The sequence below is a fragment of the Amblyraja radiata genome, chromosome 10, assembly GCF_010909765.2.
Source record: "Amblyraja radiata isolate CabotCenter1 chromosome 10, sAmbRad1.1.pri, whole genome shotgun sequence".
NCBI lineage: Eukaryota > Metazoa > Chordata > Chondrichthyes > Rajiformes > Rajidae > Amblyraja > Amblyraja radiata.
Genome location: NC_045965.1, coordinates 21,974,325 through 21,992,810, shown reverse-complemented (window position 1 = coordinate 21,992,810; position 18,486 = coordinate 21,974,325). Strand labels below are relative to the sequence as shown.

Below are 18,486 nucleotides of genomic sequence, written 5' to 3'. Positions count from 1 at the left end.
GTGTTTAGGAAACTGGTTCTCTTGGAGGAAATGCATGTGGTCATGGAGAAAACGCACAAACTCCACATGAGCAACATGTGAGGTCAGGATAGTATCTGGGTTGCAGGACCTGTGCAGCAGCAGCATTAATCACTACACAGCCAGGCTCTATAGAATTTGTCAATACACTGAGCAAAATATAATGCCTCCTATGTCTTTATGAGTCTTTACTTTTATTCAGTTGCAAATCTCAGGCTATCTTCAGTGACCTATTATCAAAAAATGTCTTGACCATAGGAATGGTGATCATGTTTTGGATATCACCCTTGCTGTGGTGACCTCTCCCATCACCGTTAGGCTTTCCTCTCTCACACACTGGGCTGACCCCAGCAATAAAGACCATGGCCATCCCATTAATCCACGATCTAAGCTGTAGCTATCACTATCATCATATTACACTACTCTCCCCTTTGTCAATGCCTACGTCTCCATCAAAGGGGACAAACATTTGACTGATGACTACTATAAAACTGATAACCCAGTTATCTAGACAGCACCTCCTTCTACCCTGCCTCTTGCTAGAACAACATACTCTACTCTTCATATCTTTGTTTCAGCACATCTGCTCCCAAGGACATCTGAGATATTCCCACTCTTCAATTCACCTTCTCATTCCCACACCCAATTCGGTAGTAAAGAAGGCAAAAGCAATGGTAGCATTTATTTCAAGAGGGCTAGAATACAAAAACAGTGATGTAATGCTGAGGTTCTATAAGGCATTGGTCAGGCCCCATTTGGAGTATTGGGAGGAATTTTGGGCACCATATATGAGGACGGACGTGCTGGCTCTGGAGAGGGTCCAGAGGAGGTTAACAAGAATGATCCCAGGAATGAGTGAGTTAACATATGATGAGCGTTTGACAGCACTGGGCCTGTACTCACTGGAGTTTACAAGAATGAGGGGGGACCTCATTGAAATGTACCTAATAGCAAAAGCCTTGGATATAGTGGATGTGGAGAGGATGTTTCTACAAGTGGGAGAGTCTAAGATTAGAGGTCATAGCCTCAGAATTAATGGACGTTCCTTTAGTCTGTCTGAAAAAAGCTCAGAGAATTGCTAAGGACAAACTGCACCCCCTCCACATACACCTGGATCTCCTGCCATCAGGCAAGAGATATCGCAGCATCAATGCCCGGACTACAAGACTGCTAAACAGCTTCCTGCCACAGGCTGTGAGGCTGCTAAACAGTCACTCTGTACTCACAGTCACCTGATTCTGCGGCTTGGCACGGACACTTTAATAACTGGCACTGGCCACTCAAATCAGCTGCCCCGGACATTTTTATGATTGGTTTTACTGTATTTTAACGTTGTTGTTTTACCTGCTTTTAACTATTTATACTGTTCCATCAGGGACTGGGTTGTTTTTAGTGTTATTATGTGTGAAATGTTTTAAATTTCATGTGCGATGCTCCGGTATTCCCTGGGAAACGTCTTTTCATTTTGCACTGTACAACTGTTGCTTGCAAGATGACAATAAAGGTTGGTTGATTGATTGATTGATTGATTGATTGATTGATTGATTGATTGATTGAGGAAGGAGATGAGAAGGAATTTCTTTAGAAGGTGGTGAATCTGTGCAATTCCTTCGACAGAAGGCTATGGAGGCCAAGTCAATGGATATTTTTAAAGCAGAGATAGATAAATTCTTGATTAGTAGGGGTGTCAGGTGGTATGGGGAGAAGGCAGGAGAATAGGGTTAGGAGGGAGAGACAGATCAGCCATGATTGAATGGCGGAGTAGACTTGTTGGGCCAAATGACCTAATTCTGCTGCTAACACCTATGACCTGCCTGTCTCTGTTGCTGCCGGAGTGAATCCATGCAAACTGTAAGAACACTACTTCATATTCTGCTTGCGTGGCCTACAACCCAACATTGAATTCTCTAATTTTAGGTCACTAACCCCCCAACTCTGTCCAACTCTTTCTCATCTACCCAGCTGCCCCTCCCCCAAGTACTCATTCCGTTCCCCTCCTTTACTTCCTCCATTTGCTGGGTTTGATGGCGTTTGTCATTTTTCTCTGTGACCACATGGACTTCCTTCAGGTGTTCCAGTTTCCTCTCACATCTCAAAGTTGGTAGGGAAATTGCCCACTGTAAATTGCCCCCGGTTTAGGTGGGCTGTAGAATCTGGATAAGTCAGCGTCATAGAGTTGTACGGCACAGAAGTGGGTTCTTCATCTCACCATCTCCATGTCCATGTATACTAATCCACTCTAAGCTGATTTGCCCGCTTTATGTCCCTATCTTTCAATACCTTTCCTGATTAAGTGCTATATATTTCTTAAATATAAGACATTAGCTGTTCAGTCCATATCAATGATTTTAATTAGGGCATTGGATGTAATATATTCACATTTACCAATGAGTCAAACCTGGGTGGCAGTTTGGCTTATGAGTTTAGAGATTAGAAGTACAGCGCGGAAACAGGCCCTTTAGTCCACCGAGTCCACGCCTACCACGCCTAACATTATCCTACACACACCAGGGACAATTAAGTTTTACCAAGCTAATTAGCCTACAAACCTGTACGTCTTTGGGGTATGGGAGGAAATCGGAGCACCCAGAGAAAACCCACGTAGGTCACGAGAACGTAAAACTCCGTATAGACAGTACCCATTGTCAGGATCGAACCCGGGTCTCTGGCGCTGTAAAGCAGCAAATCTACCACTGTGCCATCATGCTGCCCGGAGGATAGACATGTTTCAGGGGATATTGACAGGTTATAAATGAACAGAGAAACACATTGTGCAGAGTACATGATGCAAAACACTCATCCTTTTTGGCAAGAAACGTGGAGAGGCGGAGTATTTTTAACTGTTGACATTGCAAGGTGCTCTGTGGGAGGTCCTCATGCTGGAGTCGCTGACAGCTAACATGCAGGCTCAGCGAGCAATTAAGAAGACAAATAACATGTTAGCCTTTACAACAAGCAGATTTGAATACAAGAGCAGACATCCTGTTCTATTTATAAACAGCCCTGGTGATACAGGGGAGTTCTGTGTACAGGCCTGGCTTCCCTGCACTTGTAATGTAGTGAATATAGGGGAGGTTCACCAGGTGAATTCATCAGAAGAGGTGAGATTAAATAAATTGGTTCTGATCTTAGTTTAGTTTAGTTGTTTAACTTAGTTTTGTTTGGAGATGCAGCGTGGAAACAGGCCCTTCGTCCACGTGGACAAGTGATCACCCATACATTAGTTCTATCCTACACAGTAAGGACAATTTTGAGATGTGGGAGGAAACCGGAGCACCCGGAGAAAACCCACGTGATCACAGGGAGAATGTACAAACTTGGTCGAGACAGCACCCGCAGTCAGGATCAAACCCGAGTCTCTGGCGGTGTAAGGCAGCAACCCTACCGCTGTGTCACTGTGCCGCCCCTAATCTGTCTAGAGTTTTGTAGAACAAGAGGTGTTCTCATTGAAACTGACAAAATTCTCATGGTATTTGATAAAGTAGAGGAAGGTTGTTTTGTTTCGATGGGTGATGTTGATGTTTTTCTTGTGTAAGGTACCTGGGTTGAAGTCTGAAAATGAGTGGTCATCCATTTATGACTGATGTGAGTAGAAATATCTTCGCTCAGAGAGCTGTGAATCTTTGGAATTCTCTACACAGAAATTGCTAAATATATTCAAATCAAGGGATGCAAGATGGGGAGAATGCTCTTGTTCATAAAGTGCACTCTACTATGACTATTCATTTCCTTGTATAATGAGGAGTGTAGGAGGGCTTTTGCTGAAAGAAGCACCAGGCATGATGCCCAAAACAACTAGTGAAGCTGTATTGCAAGTCTCTGTGCATGGTAAACAGTGAAATCAGCATGCAAAAGAAAAAACCCTCTGCGGTCCTATCATATCTTGTCGGAAATGGTAGAGAATATTTAAACAACTAATGAGTGGAGGAAGCTCCTGCATGATTCCCATCCATGATGATTGTGGAGTCAAGCAGGGGAATGCTGAAGAAAAGGTTGAAGCATTCACACCCATATTTAGCCAGAAATCCCATGTGGAGGGATATTGGATCATGAGCAGGCAGAGGGCTCGTGGAGTCTTAAGAGTCTTACAGCATGGAAACAGGTCCTTCGGCCCAATTTGCCCACACCCGCCAACATGTCCCATCTATACTGCGTTTGATCCATATATCCCTCTAAACCTGTTCTATCCATGTACCTGTTTAAGAAGGAACTGCAGATGCTGGAAAATCGAAGGTAGACAAAAATGTTGGAGAAACTCAGCGGGTGAGGCAGCATCTATGGAGCGAAGGAAATAGGCAACGTTTCGGGTTGAAACCCTTCTTCAGTCTGCCATCCATGTACCTGTCTGTTTCTTAAACGTTGCAATAATACCTCCTCCGGCAGCTCATTCCATACACCCACCATACTTTGTGTGAAAAGGTTACTCCTCAGATTCCAATTAAATCTTCCCCCCTTCACCTTAAGCCTATGTCTGGTTCTTGATACCCCTACTCTGGACAAGAGACTCTGTGCGTTTACCCGAATTAATCCTCTCACCTCTATAAGATTGCCCCTCATTATTCTGCGCTCGAAGGTAAAGAGTCCCAGTCTGCTCAACCTCTCCCTACAGACTCTTGAGTCCTGGCAACATCCTCGTAAATCTTCTCTGTACCCTTTCCAACTAGACAACATCTTTCCTATAACATGGTATCCATAACTGAACACAATCCTCTTTAAACTTCCTCCTCCTCATCTTTATTCATGCCCACATGACTTATACAACCCACATGGGAAACTAATTGGTACTATCTATCTGATATTACTCCACATAAATTCTGTACTTTTCTCAGGGAAAACGAATCCTGCCTTTCCAACCTCTTCTAATGTGAAATATTCTAATCCAAGCAACATCCCGATGACTCTCCCCTGCACTGTCTCCTGATCCATATCCTTCCTATAGCGTGGCGATCAAAACTGCACAAAATATTCCATTCTCTCATTATGCTGCAAATAACTTTCTACCCTTATACTTTATACCCTGTCTGGTGAAGGCCACTTACTTCACCACCTAATCTGCCTAAACTGCACCTTTCAGGGATCTTGTACCCCAGGATCCTTCTGTTCATCAATACTCCCTTGGGCCTTACCACTGTTGTGTATGTCCTACCCCTATTTGATCATCTGAAATGTATCACTTTACACTTGTCAGGATTAAATTCCATCTGCCATTGCACCAGCCGATATTCCAGCTGATCATTATTATTCTGTAACATAAGATAACCTCCTCACTACGGACAACATCGCAAACTTGTTTGTCAATTGCAAACTTGCCCATCACACTTATTATATTCATATCTAACTCATTAATGTATATCACCAACATAGTAGGTTCCAACACCGACCCTTGCGATACACCACTGATCATAGATACCCAATCACAATATCAATCCTCCACTATCACCCACTTTGGGACAGCAGCACAGCAGTAGACTTTCTGCCTTACAGTGCCAGAGACCCGGGCTCGATCCTGACTATGGGTGCTGTCTGGATGGAGTTTGTACGTTCTTCCAAAGACCACGTGGATTTTCTCCAGGTACTCGTACAATTGTAGAATTTTGATGGAGTATTCAGTGACATGCTTCTGTGGAAGCGGCAGCACTCATGAGGATTCTTTGTGTTTGCCTCAATGAGCTAGGCCTAGGACAGATATTTTGAGATATGTATGTCCAGGGACTTGAAGCCGTTGACTCTCTCCATTGCCATTGAGGTCAGGTTCATGGATCTTTGGCTTTCCCCTTCTTGAAATCAACTATCAACACTTTGGTCTTGCTCCAGTTAAGAGCAAGATTGTTGTTCAGGCCCCATTTAATCTGATTATCGATCTTCCTCCTGTACTCAGACTCATCGTTATTCATTCTTTGCCCAATGATGGTGGTATTGACGGTAAATTTAAAAATGGAATTGGAGCTGTGTCTGGCGACATAGTTGTGGGCATAGAGAAAGCAGAGCAGGGGACTGAGCACACAGGCTTCAGGTGCCCTGCGTTGACGGTCATTGAAGAGGAAGTGTTGTTGCCAAAGGCCAGCCGATGAGGAAGTCAAGGATCCAATTGAACTGGGATGAGCAAAAAACCTAGTTCCCAGAGTCTGCTGATGGGTTCAGAGGGGATGATGGTGTCAAAGAACAACTACCTGACGTACATGTTTTTGTTGTCCAAGTTGTCCACTGTGAAGTGAAGATCCAGTGAGACACTAAAGTCAATGTAGACAACATCAAACACAGCACCTCCATCCATATACTCGTTTCCCTGTTCAAAAATGTCATGCAAATAAGTGAGACACAATTTCCCACAAGCAAAGCCACGTTGATTGTGTCCAATAAATCTTTGCCTTTTCAAGTGTAAATAAGAATTGTTACCAATAATTTCACCACCACTAATGTACGACTCATGGTCCTGCATTTACCTGGCTTATCACTGCCAGCCTTCTTGAATAAAGGAACCACAGTTGATGTGCTCCAGTCTGCACAACCTGTGGCGAGCGAAGATTTAAGAACATGTCAGGGTCTCACCAATTCTTCTCTTGCCTCACGTAACAGCCTGGGATGCTCATTATCAGGATGAACACAGCATCTAGAATCCTTTCTCCCTCCTCAAAACCTTTCAGCAACTTGTCCTCCACTGTTGGCATGTGGAGAATTCTACAGCCACATTCAATGTTTTAACCTGAATTCTGAATTTGTGACCCTCTCATTCTACATCCAACATCCTCTCTGCCTCACAGGGACCTGGGTTCAATCCTGTCCTTGGGTGTTACTGTGTGGAGTTTGTATAGTTTCCTTTTGACTGCTTGATCTTGCCCCTGGCACACCATCTCATCTTATATCAAATGGATGTTTTCATAGGCTAATTGGCTGGCATAAATCACCACTTGGTGTGGGCAAGTGCAAAGGGGAGCAAATGGGCAGATGAAAGATGGTAAATCGTAGGACTGCAGGGAGTAAGGAGAAGGGGAATGGAACAGATGGGATTACTCTGATGGGAGCCAGCATGGACCTGATAGGCCAAATGTCCTTCTCTCATGTCATAGCAAGCTAGCGAACATATTCAAGGACAACGCTCCAAGTTTATCCACGCCATTGACTTACATTGTAGAGGATGGTAGTCCATCCCTCCATGGTGATGCACTGGAAGACAGTGAGCAGTGCAAACAGGATGTTATCGAACTGGGTGATGCCGTCGTTGGGTCCGATCCAGTATGAACACATGGTGCCATTGGGGCAGAGTCGGGCAGGCTCCAGTGTGCCACAGGGAAACTGCAACTCCAGCTCTTCCGCCGCTGCGGGGGTCAATGAGAAAAACATTAGGCAGTACTCAAATGAAGGGATGCTTCTTCAGTGCCTTCTACAGCAGCACGCTACACAAAATATAATGCCTTCTCAAGGGTGGTCATGATTGGAAGTTGGCAATTGCAACTATGGGGGCGGCACAGTGATGCAGCGGAAGAGTTGCTGCCTTACACCGCCAGACACACGGGTTCGATCCTGACTTTGGGTGCTGTCTGTACGGAGTTTGTACGTTCGCCCTGTGACCGCGACCTTTTTTTAACGGGTGCTCCGATTTCCTCCCACATTCCAAAGACGAACAGCTTTGTAGGTTAATTGGCTTCAGTAAAGATTGTACATTATCCCTAGTGTGTAGGATTGTGCTAGTGTGTGGGTATTGCTGGTTGGCGTGGACTCGGTGGGCCGAAGCGCCTGTTTCTACACTGTATCTCTAAACTAAGCTAAACTATATTGGGACTGGCCCAATACTGTCTCATCTGTGAACTGGTCTACAGCACTCTAGCATGGTAATGGGCCAAGACTGTGGATTTCCATGAGGACACTTACCTGCATTATCCGTGTAGCAGGTATGGTGCAGTTTACCATAATAGAACTCCAGACCAATGATGGCGAACATGAGGATGGCGAAGAAGAGGAGCAGGCCAATCTGGAGCAGAGGGACCATTGCCTTCATGATGGACTTCAACACAATCTGTAAACCTACAGAGCAGGGAAGAGCAGATTAAGAGCAGCCTTCGACCACATATGGTCTGCCAACCTCCTGGTTCCGCTCCCTCAGCTCCCTAACACTTGCTTATTTCCCTTTCTCTAACTGCCCTGATTCACTTATCCTTCAGGTGGTCTATCCACAGCATATTAGTTTGGCTACACTGGTCAAATCCTGACAGATATATTCCTTTTGTTATAGAACATATAGCACTCAGAAACTAGTCCTTCTGCCTATTGATGCTGACCTTCAAATATGATGCTTATTGATGATGGCCTATTTTTTCTTATCAGCAGGTACACAAAAATGCTGGAGAAACTCAGCGGGTGCAGCAGCATCTATGGAGCGAAGGAAATAGGCAACGTTTCGGACCAAAACCCTTCTTCAGACTGATGGGGGTTAGGGGGGGGGGGGGAGAAGAAAGGAAAAAGGAGGAGGAGGAGCCCGAGGGCTGATGGAGAAATAGGAAGGGGAGGAGACAGCAAGGGCCAACAAAATTGGGAGAATTCAATGTTCATGCCCGCAGGATGCAAACTCCCCAAGCGGAATATGAGGTGCAGTTCCTCCAATTTCCGGTGTTGCTCGCTCTGACCGTGGAGGAGGCCCAGGACAGAGAGGTCGGATATGGAATGGGGGGGGGGGGGGGGGGGGGGGGGGGGAGTTGAAGTGCTGAGCCACCGGGAGGTCAGGTTGGTTAATATGGACCGAGCGGAGATGTTCGGCGAAACGATCGGCAAGCCTCCGCTTGGTCTCACCGATGTAGATCAGCTGACATCTAGAGCAGCGGATGCAATAGATGAGGTTGGAGGAGATGCAGGTGAACCTCTGTCGCACCTGGAACGACTGCTTGGGTCCTTGAATGGAGTCGAGGGGGGAGGTAAAGCGACAAGTGTAGCATCTCTTGTGGTTGCATGGGAAAGTGCCCGGGTGGGGGTGGTACGGGAGGGAAGGGAAGAATTGACAAGGGAGTTACGGAGGGAGCGGTCTTTGCAGAAAGCAGACATGGGGGGAGATGGGAAGATGTGGCGAGTGGTGGGGTCACGTTGGAGGTGGAGAAACTGACGGAGGATTACTTGTTGTATGTGACGGCTAGTGAGGTGACAGGTGAGGACTAGGGGGACTCTGCTCTTGTTGCGAGTGGAGGGATGGGGAGAGAGAGCAGTGTTACGGGGCATGGAAGAGACCCTGGTGCGAGCCTCATCTATGGTGGGGGAGGGGAACCCTCGTTCCCTGAAGAATGAGGACATTTCAGATGCCCTGGTGTGGCATACCTCATCCTGGGAGCAGATGCGGCGTAGACGGAGGAATTGGGAATAGGGGATGGGGTCCTTACAGGAAGCAGGGTGGGAAGAAGTGTAGTCCAGATAGCCATGGGAGTCAGTGGGTTTATTGTGGATGTCGGTCAGAAGTCTATCCCCTGCGATGGAGATAGTGAGGTCAAGGAATGGTAGGGAAGTTTCTTATCAGCACTTGGTCCATTGCCTTCTCTGCCTTAGTGATTCAAATGCTAGTCTAGATACTTCTTACCTATCATGAGAGTCTTTGCCCCACCAGCTTCTCAGGCAGAGCATTCCAGATTCCGACCATCATCTGGGTGAAAAACGTCTTTCTCAGATCCCCTCTCAACCTTACTATACATCTATGCTCTCCCATTTACTCCAGCTTTGGGAAAGCATTTCCTGCTGTCTATATCCTGAGCCTTCCCCATTTTAAGTCAAACAAACCCATCCTATCCAGTCTCCCATCACAAGTAAAACACTCCAACCTAGTTAATCTCCTCTGCACCCTCTCCAGTGCAATTTCATCCTTCATCCTTCCCTTAGTGTGGAAACTAGATCTGTACACGGTATTCCAGCTGTGGCCTAACTGAGGCTTTATAACATTGCATCCAAATGTACAGTACCTGCTCTTATATTCAGTAGACCAGCTAAGGAGCCAACGGTGATTTTTTGGACAGTAGGAAGGCATTTCACAGGGATTGATTGGCCATTTCTTTAAAGAGCAGCCACAGGCACGATGGGCCAAATGCCCTCCAGAGCTGCAACAATTCTACACTTCTATGAAAAGGAGACTCACTGGGAATTCCAGACACCAGCTTGAGAGGTCGCAGCACACGGACTGCTCTCAGAGTCCGCAGGTTGAAGTGTGTTGCTGCCGTGGCTAGGAGCCTGCAAGGAGAAAGCAAAGAGTTTAAGTGTGACTCCAGAATAAAGAGCATTCGTGGAAGAGCACGAACATCCCTCTCACCACACCACAACCGAATATAACTATGCTTCCGTAAATATCTGAAAGATTTAAATAGTAACATTATACAGAAAGGCTAAACTTATTCCTCCTTAATCCGTTCCCATTCAACAACACCCACTGAGACTATATTTATCCCAGGGAGAGCTATATCAGCCGGTTTATTCATGTCATTTTACAACTCTTTTTAAAGAAAAATAATTCAAATATTGACCACAATAACACATAGTTCAAGATAAATTTCAAAGGGGTTCGGATAATTTTCATTTTAAATGAACCACATTTATAGCCCAACTTCCATGAGCAGCTGACACCCTCAAACACCTGAGAGGTAATACGATGCTATAGTGAATTGAATTGAACTGAGATACAGCATTTAAACAGGACCTTCGGTCCATCAAGTCAATGCTATCCACTGATCACCCGATCGCTGTTTCACATCTACGCCCTACACATTAGGAGCAATTTACAGAGGCTAATTAACTTACAAATCTGCACATCTCTGGATATAGGAGGAAACTAGAGCACCTGGAGTGGTCACAGGAAGAACAAGTAAACTCTTTGCAGACAGCACCCGAGGTCAGGATCAAAGCCTGGTCTCTGGTGCTGTGAGGCAGCAGCTCCACTGGCCGTACTGTTGTAAGTACAACATTGGAAACTTGGTAGTCAATTTTACCAAGCTGACTGGATAGAGAATTGCCGTTTTAGAAGAAACAGTGGTGGTGGTGGGAGGTTCTTTTTCGGATTGGAGGCCCGTGACCAGTGATGTGCCTCAGGGATTGGTGTTTAGTCTACTACTGCTATGTTTTGTATCAAGGACTTGGATATGAATGTGCAAGGCATAATTAGTAAGTTTGCAGATGACACAGAAGTAGGTGGTATCATAGATAGTGAAGATGGTTATCAAATATTCCAGCAGGATCTTGATCAGCTGGGCAAGTGGGCTGAGGAATGTCTAATGGTGTGTTATGCACATATGTGCAAGGTATTGCATTTTGGGAAGTCAAGGTATGGCAGGGGTCTTTAGAATGTGGTAGAGCAGAGGGATCTTGAAGAAAGTGGTCATAGATAGGGTAGTAAAGAAGGCTTTTGGTAATTTGGCCTTCATCAGTCAGGATATTGAGCATAGAAGTTGGGACATAATGTTCCAATTGTACAAGGCATTGGTAAGGCCTTATTTGGAGTTTGTTCAATGGCGCTTTTTATTGTTCAATAGTTTGTGTTCAATTTGTTCACCCTGATAGAGGAAAGATGTCCGTAAGCTAGAACGAGTGCAGAGAAGATATATGAGGATGTTGCCAGGACTTGAATGCCTGAGTTAAAGGGAGAGGTTAGATAGGCTTGGACTTTATTCCTTGGCACATAAGAGGCTGAAGGGTGATCTTATAAAGTTGTATAAAATCAGGAGGGAAATACATAGAGTGAATGCTCAAAGTCTTTTACTTGGGATAAGGGAATCAGGGTCCAGAGGACATCAGTTTAAGGTGGGAGGGAAAAGATTTCATAGGAATCCGTGGGAAAACTTTTTCACTCAGTGAATATATGGAACGAGCTGCCAGAGGAGGTAGTTGAGGCAGGCACTATAGCAACATCTATAGGAAAGGTTTAGAGCAATATGGGCCAATGCGAGGTGTTGTGAAAGCAATGACAATGGCTTGGAACTCAGTGTCTGAGTATGCAAAAATACAGAAGCCGTCTGCATGTTGCAGCTTAGCTGCAGAGGTGTGGCTAACCTTGTCTCTGGAGGGTATTTGCCAAAGGTTGAATAACTCCCACGAGAGTAGCTCCAATCCCACTGGATGTGAGATGCAACAATGCAACATGCCAGGTCAAGGACTCAGTCTTGTTCGACAAGTCTCCTCTGACTATGGTTCTGTTGGAGATGAGTCTGCATGCCATCATGGAGAAGGTGTAAGATGGAGACCAATATCTATGGGGTGCTGAATTCAAACGATAGAGTCATAGGATAGACACAAAACTCTGGAGTGACTCAGTGGGACAGGCAGCAACTCTGGAGTGACTCAGTGGGACAGGCAGCAACTCTGGAGTGACTCAGTGGGACAGGCAGCAACTCTGGAGAGAAGGAATAGATGACGTTTCGGGTCGAGACCGTTCTTCAGACTGATGGAGCCAATAGGCATTGGCAAGGTCAAGTTGGAGCAATGTTCTGACGGAACACGCTGGTGCACCTCCCTGCATTTTCTTGGAGTTGTTGCACAGTGGAGATGATAAGCGTGAGATGAAGCATTTCCCTGGGTAATATTGAGGAAGAAAGGGATCGTAGTATACGTCAAAAGATGCCTGAAGGTGGCAGCACAGATAAATAGCATAGAGAAGGAGCACTTGCCTTCATTAGCCGGGATATAGAATGTAAGTGCAGGGTGGTCTGGAAACAACTTTATAGTACCCTGGTTAGACCACAGCTGGAGCGCTGTGTACAGTTCAGATTGTGTAGGAACTGCAGATGCTGGTCGCACCAAAGATAGACACAAAATTCTGGAGTAACTCAGATTAGATAGGCTGTGCTTGTTTCCTCAGAGCAGAGGAGTCTGAAGAGGTCTACAACATTACAAGAGGCATAGAGAGGGTAAATAGTAAGAAACACAAGACAGAAAAACATGACAGAGGCCACTAAGAACAGATGGTATAGGCGCAGGGTGATGAGTAAGTGGTTTGGAGGGAAAAAACCTTTTCACCCAGAGGTGGCTAAAGTCTGGAACAGTGCCTGAGAAGGTGGTGGAGCCAGAGACTCTCACAGCATTGAGGATGCTTCAGGATGAGCACTTGAATCACAAAGGCATAGCAGGCCAAAGACTAAGTGCACATAAATAGATTCAAAATAAATAAGTAGTTAATTGTCAGCATAGACATGTTGAGCCGAAGGGGCTGTTCTTGTGCTGTATAATAGTAAGATTAAACGAGAACTTACCAGTTTGAAGTTTGATCTGTATTTTATGAGGAGTTACGATGAGGGATTACGTGAAGAACCCGCTCAGTGCGCAGGCGCGGCATACTTCCAAGCAGCGGTGTGGAATCACAGATAGACACAGTTATTTGAAGTAAACATAGTAAAGATAAGGAGACATCAATTTATTAGTTTGATCCATATAATGAGGGTGGGAGCGGAGGGCACGTAATCCCTCATCGTAACTCCTCATAAAATACAGATCAAACTTCAAACTGGTAAGTTCTCGTTTAATCTTACTATTTTACTTCGGAGTCACGTGAGTGACTACGTGAAGATTTCAAAGCTCTGTGATTTCAAACCGTGTAACAGTTTCATTTCACTCACTGCCGAAGTTCTTGAGGGAGGAAGTGTTATCGTAATCAACCAAATGAGTCTATTTGTAGAAAAACACAATGGTATTTTTTAAACAATAACAACAAAGAATTAAGTTGCTCCCCTGGGCTTAAATTAAATATTTGCAGTTCGTAAATCTTTACTGCAAATAAACCAGGTTTTGCCAACAGCTTATTATAAAATTTCTGAACGGTCTTTTCCCCCCCACCATCCTGCTGTAGCCAGGATGTGTTCTATAGGCATGTCCATTCTTTAGCCGTCGACATGGATGCTGTCCTGGTGGAATAAAATTTGTACATGTTAGTGTTTATCCCAGCAGTTTCTAGCACCTGCTTGAGCCATCTCGCAATGGTTTGGCTCGTCACCCGACCATAAGGTTTTTGTGACTGACCCACAAGGCTTTTCATCTCCCTCGTATATTTTGGTTGTGTCTATGTAGGATAGTAGGTGAGTCATGGCACATAACCGTGGTTCTGGTGGGTAAGCCACGACTGGATTAGGTGTTCCTGGTCTGCTCTGTTTGATCAGTCGCTGGATAATGACAGATCTGGTCTGGAGCTGTGATCATGTTGTCCAGTCGCAATAGGTGTAGTGACTGGACCCTCTGAGCGGATACAAGTGCCATCAACATGAGCGTCTTTAGTGTAGCTTGCTCGAGGCCGGGGGATCTGGCTGGTGGCCATTCCCTGAGATATGTCAGTACCACACTGATATCCCAAATATGGGTATACCTGGGCTTAGGGCTTGATATTGTAAATGCCCTTCATCAGTTTTACCACCAGTGGATGGGATCCCATCGCCTGTTGTCCTGGCGCTGGTTGTTGATGGCACTGTAGCTGATCCCTACATCGTGGTGTAGATAGGCCAGGAACTCCAGTATGTTGGTGGCTGTAGCTGTTGCGTATGTCGTCCCTGTTTCCTGGCAGTACTTCTCCCTTTTTTGATGCTGGTTAAGTACTGCCTCTGGTGGATGTTCGAAGGGATGCCGACATGGTGATGGTTTGTTTGGACAATCCTAGTTCCAGGTAAGGTCTGTTCAAACTTGCAACCCAGGCGTTTAATTTTCTCATGGCATGGGTGTTTAGCTTACCTGGTAGGTAAGTAGCTGATAGCCAAATATGTCTTTCGACACACCATTGCCAAATCATGTTGACCAATTTGTCGCATGACAATGATTTTATGCCACCCATATGGTTAATATAAGCCATCACCGTAGTATTTATCAATTTGTAACCGAACATGCAAGTGCTGCATATTAGATACATATGCTTTTAAACCATAAAAGGCGCCCAACATCTCTAGATAGTTAATGCCCAGTGTAAGTAGTAATGATGACTCTAGGTTAGTCCATCTACCACCTGTGCTGGATATGGAGTTAGTCGCTCCCCAGCCTTGAGCACTGGCATCTGTTTTAGTAACTAAAGTAGGGTTAGTGATAAAGATAGGGCTGAAACTATGCCAAACGTTTTCTGCCCACCACTGTAGCTCTGATATTGCTTCAGTGGGTAAGTTCATGACACGATCATAGTGACCTGTATGTCGTTTTATTGCCTGTACCTTTGCTCTCTGTAAATTTTTATTTTATTTTTTTTTTATTTTTTTTTTTGATAGTGCAAACGTCCGAATTGAGTAGCCGGAAATGCTGCTACCATTTTCCCAATTACTCTTGCTACTTGTCGAATATCCTTTGGAATTCAGTTGTTTGGCAGTAACATATGTCTCCATTTTGAAATGTATATACTTAACAAATTTGTTTAGTGATGTTAAGTCAATGATGATGCGACAGCCACCATCTTTTTTGGTTTTAGTGAATATATTCGATACAAATTCCAAAGGTTCATGTTTGGTCTTTTCGATGACCCCCTTTGTGATAAGTCTCACCAGTTCAGCTTGTCCCTCACGTTTCTCTTTGACGGCGGGAGAAATACCCTTTGGGGCCATTGTTGAACTGGCGGCGTTTTTTCTGACATGAATTGTATTTTATATCCACTATGCTTCAAACCGGTGCAATCTACCTCCTGTTAGTATTAAGCCTCCACCTCCCAAAAGGTGATAGGAACCAGACCCACCTACCTCCATGGTTACGGGTATTTCCTCTGATTCCCTTTGGTCGGCTTGCGAGGTGTCTGATGTGTCGTGTTTGTTGGGGGTTGGCGCATTTTCCATGGGGTCCGCTCTGGGCCCTGGTCTAAAAAAGACTTACGGTGAAAGTAAGCGGACCCCGAGCTTTCACCAGTGTTGAATGGCGGATGTTTACTGGTGGATGCGGCAGGGTGCTGCCACTTGGTGGTGTGTGTTTTCAGTTTGCTCGTTTTATACCCTGCCTTCCCGAAGAGCAGCCTGTCTGGCTTATTGGCTGGTGTTTTACACAGCCCGGCAAATCGAGGACTGATGGCAGGTTTGATGATTTCTTTCCGCAGATTATTAATTTCAAACTGCGTGTTACACAACAACGCGAGTGTATCCTGTTGATTGGTGGTCATCTCGGTGTTGTTTATAGAACGAGCAAACGAAGTGATGCCTGCTGTCAATAGTCGGAGTATCCGCTGCAGCTTTAGCTCGTGGTGCCGGATGGTTGCCCCAATGTGTCCCCAGATTTGGCTGTTCACCGCTGGTACTTTTTAGAGGTTCACAGTTCTCCGGCGCCGTATAGTATCTAAAGCTTCATTAATCACCTGCCCCTGCAGAGCTCTGTTGGAAAGGTGATTGATACTTGCCGCTAGTTTGGCCTCTAGCGGTTCCCCTGCACGGGGTTTTGACACGTAGCGGCCCACTGCACCAAGCAGCTGTTCCTGCTCCTGCACCCCCTGCATACTCCCGAAATCTTCAGCCATAACCCCTTGTTCTGGACCAGCCCAGTCCTGGTCCCCAAAGCTATCCTCTGGAAAGGAGGATGCAATGGACAGTGCAGGAGGCACTGTAGAGGGAGTGCCTGACCTCCCTCTGCAAGAGCTCCCCTCCCGGGGTGCACCTTGCTGGAGCACCTGCTCCAAGAGCCGCTCCATGCGGCTCAGGCGGCTGTCCCTCCCCCTCCTGGGTGGAGAGACGTCCTCGTCCGACTAGTCGGATGCCACCGGCCGGTTGCTCTTCCGTTTGGCTTTGCCTCCAGCCCGCTGTTCAGACATTAGCGGGGCTGGACTCGGCTCGGTGTCGGGGATAGCGGAACGCCCGGATAGCGCTCCTACCGCCTGTTGCTGCCCCCCCTTCTCCTCTTGCGGAGTTGGACGGGGGCAGATTTCGAAAGTCTTGTTTTTTCTTTTCGCGAGAGCGCTCTTTCTGCGCATCTCGCTGGAGCTGCTCCAATAGCTGTTGGATGCAGCTCAGGCGGCTGTCTCTCCTCCATTTAGGTGGAGACATGCCCCCGTCCGACGAATCGGACGCCACCGGCCGGATGCCTGTTCGGATGGCTAGATATCCAGCCCGCAGAACAGGCACTAGCGGGACTGGGCTCGGCGCGGTGATGGGAATAGCGGAGCGCCCGGTTCCTACCGCCTTCTTCTGGAGCTTTTGCCTTGTAGATGCGAGAGCGCCCCTCAAGCAGCGCGTCTCGCAGGCACTTGCTCCGTGAGCCGCTCCAGCGGCTCAGGCGGCTCTCTCTCTCCCCGTGCGGGTGGAGAGACGTCCCGTCCCAATCGGGAACACCTGCCGGATGCCTCTCGAGTGGCTATGCGTCCAGCCCGCTGCTCAGGTACTAGCGGGCTGGCCTCGGCACGGTGTTGGGGAATTACGGAACACCGGGTAACGCTCCTACCGCCTGTTGCTGCCCCCCTTCCCCCCGACGGGAAACGTTCCTCCTTGAACGGGGGACAGTTTTGTTCCAGAGCCTTTTTCTCTGCCTGTAAAAAACACAAGCAGAAAAAAGGCTCACCTGTAAAAGAAAACCCGACCTCAGGATACTCACCTGAAGGTCCGGTTCATCCTGTAACGGGAAAGCCTAACTCCCGTTGCGGCCGCTGTTGCACTGCTGGCGTAATGCCGCGCCTGCGCACTGAGCGGGTTCTTCACGTAGTCACTCACGTGACTCCGAAGTAAAATTATGACTGTGTCCGGTCTGCTTCTGCATTGATGCATTCCAAACTGATTCAGGAAACAACTTTTCACCAAGGAGGCAGTTGAGCTCAGAGATGCAAGTCAAAGGTCCTTTGCCAACCTGGCACCGCTGCACCGTACAGCACATTAAAGGTTTATGGCAAGATTGGAAAATGTGAGCCAATTCCTGTATCTCGTGAACCCTGACGCCTTCGATCGAATGAGGAATAGGGTTATGAAGGTGAAGACCTCAGGCTTGACACAAAATCTGAAGAATACTGGGCAGCAGTGATGACTACCTGTAGCTGCAAAATTCTCCAGACTTTCCGAAAGAATCCATTGCCACTGACGGCTGTGGAGGCCAAGTCAATGGATATTTTTAAGGGGGAGATTAATAGATTCTTGACTAGTGCGGGTGTCAGGCATTATGGGGCAAAGGCAGGAGAGTGGGGTTGAGAGGGAAAGACAGATCACCCATGATTGAATGACTACTCAGACTTGATGGCCAGAATGGCCTAATTTAGCTCCTAGAAATTATGAACTTATGAAGAAATGAGCAGATGTCAGCATCCTCCTCCAAAGCCCCGAAACGTTAAGTTGGTTACGTTGAACACTGCGTGCCGTTCGCACGCCTGCCTCCTATCAGGCGCACTGTTCCAAGTTCTGTCATAGAACAAGATCACCAAGTGAGCAGAGGCAAAGATTCAAGGGTTTGCTGAAAGCTTCCTTGAGGAAATACAACATCTCCGTTTGCCCCTTGGAATCTCTGGTCTATAATCTCCCAACATTCAGGCCACTTTAATTCTCCTGCCCATTCCTACTACAGACCTTTCTGTCCTCAGTCTCCTCCATTGTCAGGCTAAAT

General features: G+C 46.4%; 1 protein-coding gene across 5 annotated transcripts in view; it reads right to left on the bottom strand.

Moving 5' to 3' along the window:
• The window catches only part of cacna1e (calcium voltage-gated channel subunit alpha1 E), a 188,751-nt gene that overhangs the window by 150,015 nt on the left and 20,250 nt on the right, over nt 1-18,486 (bottom strand). For all 5 annotated transcript variants that reach the window (XM_033028317.1, XM_033028318.1, XM_033028319.1 and 2 more), the window contains exons 3-5: nt 10,124-10,215; nt 7,888-8,040; nt 7,144-7,334 (exon numbers count right to left, since the gene is read on the bottom strand). In XM_033028317.1, the coding sequence (XP_032884208.1) occupies nt 7,144-7,334; nt 7,888-8,040; nt 10,124-10,215 (436 nt within the window). The remainder of the gene's footprint in view (nt 1-7,143; nt 7,335-7,887; nt 8,041-10,123; nt 10,216-18,486) is intronic.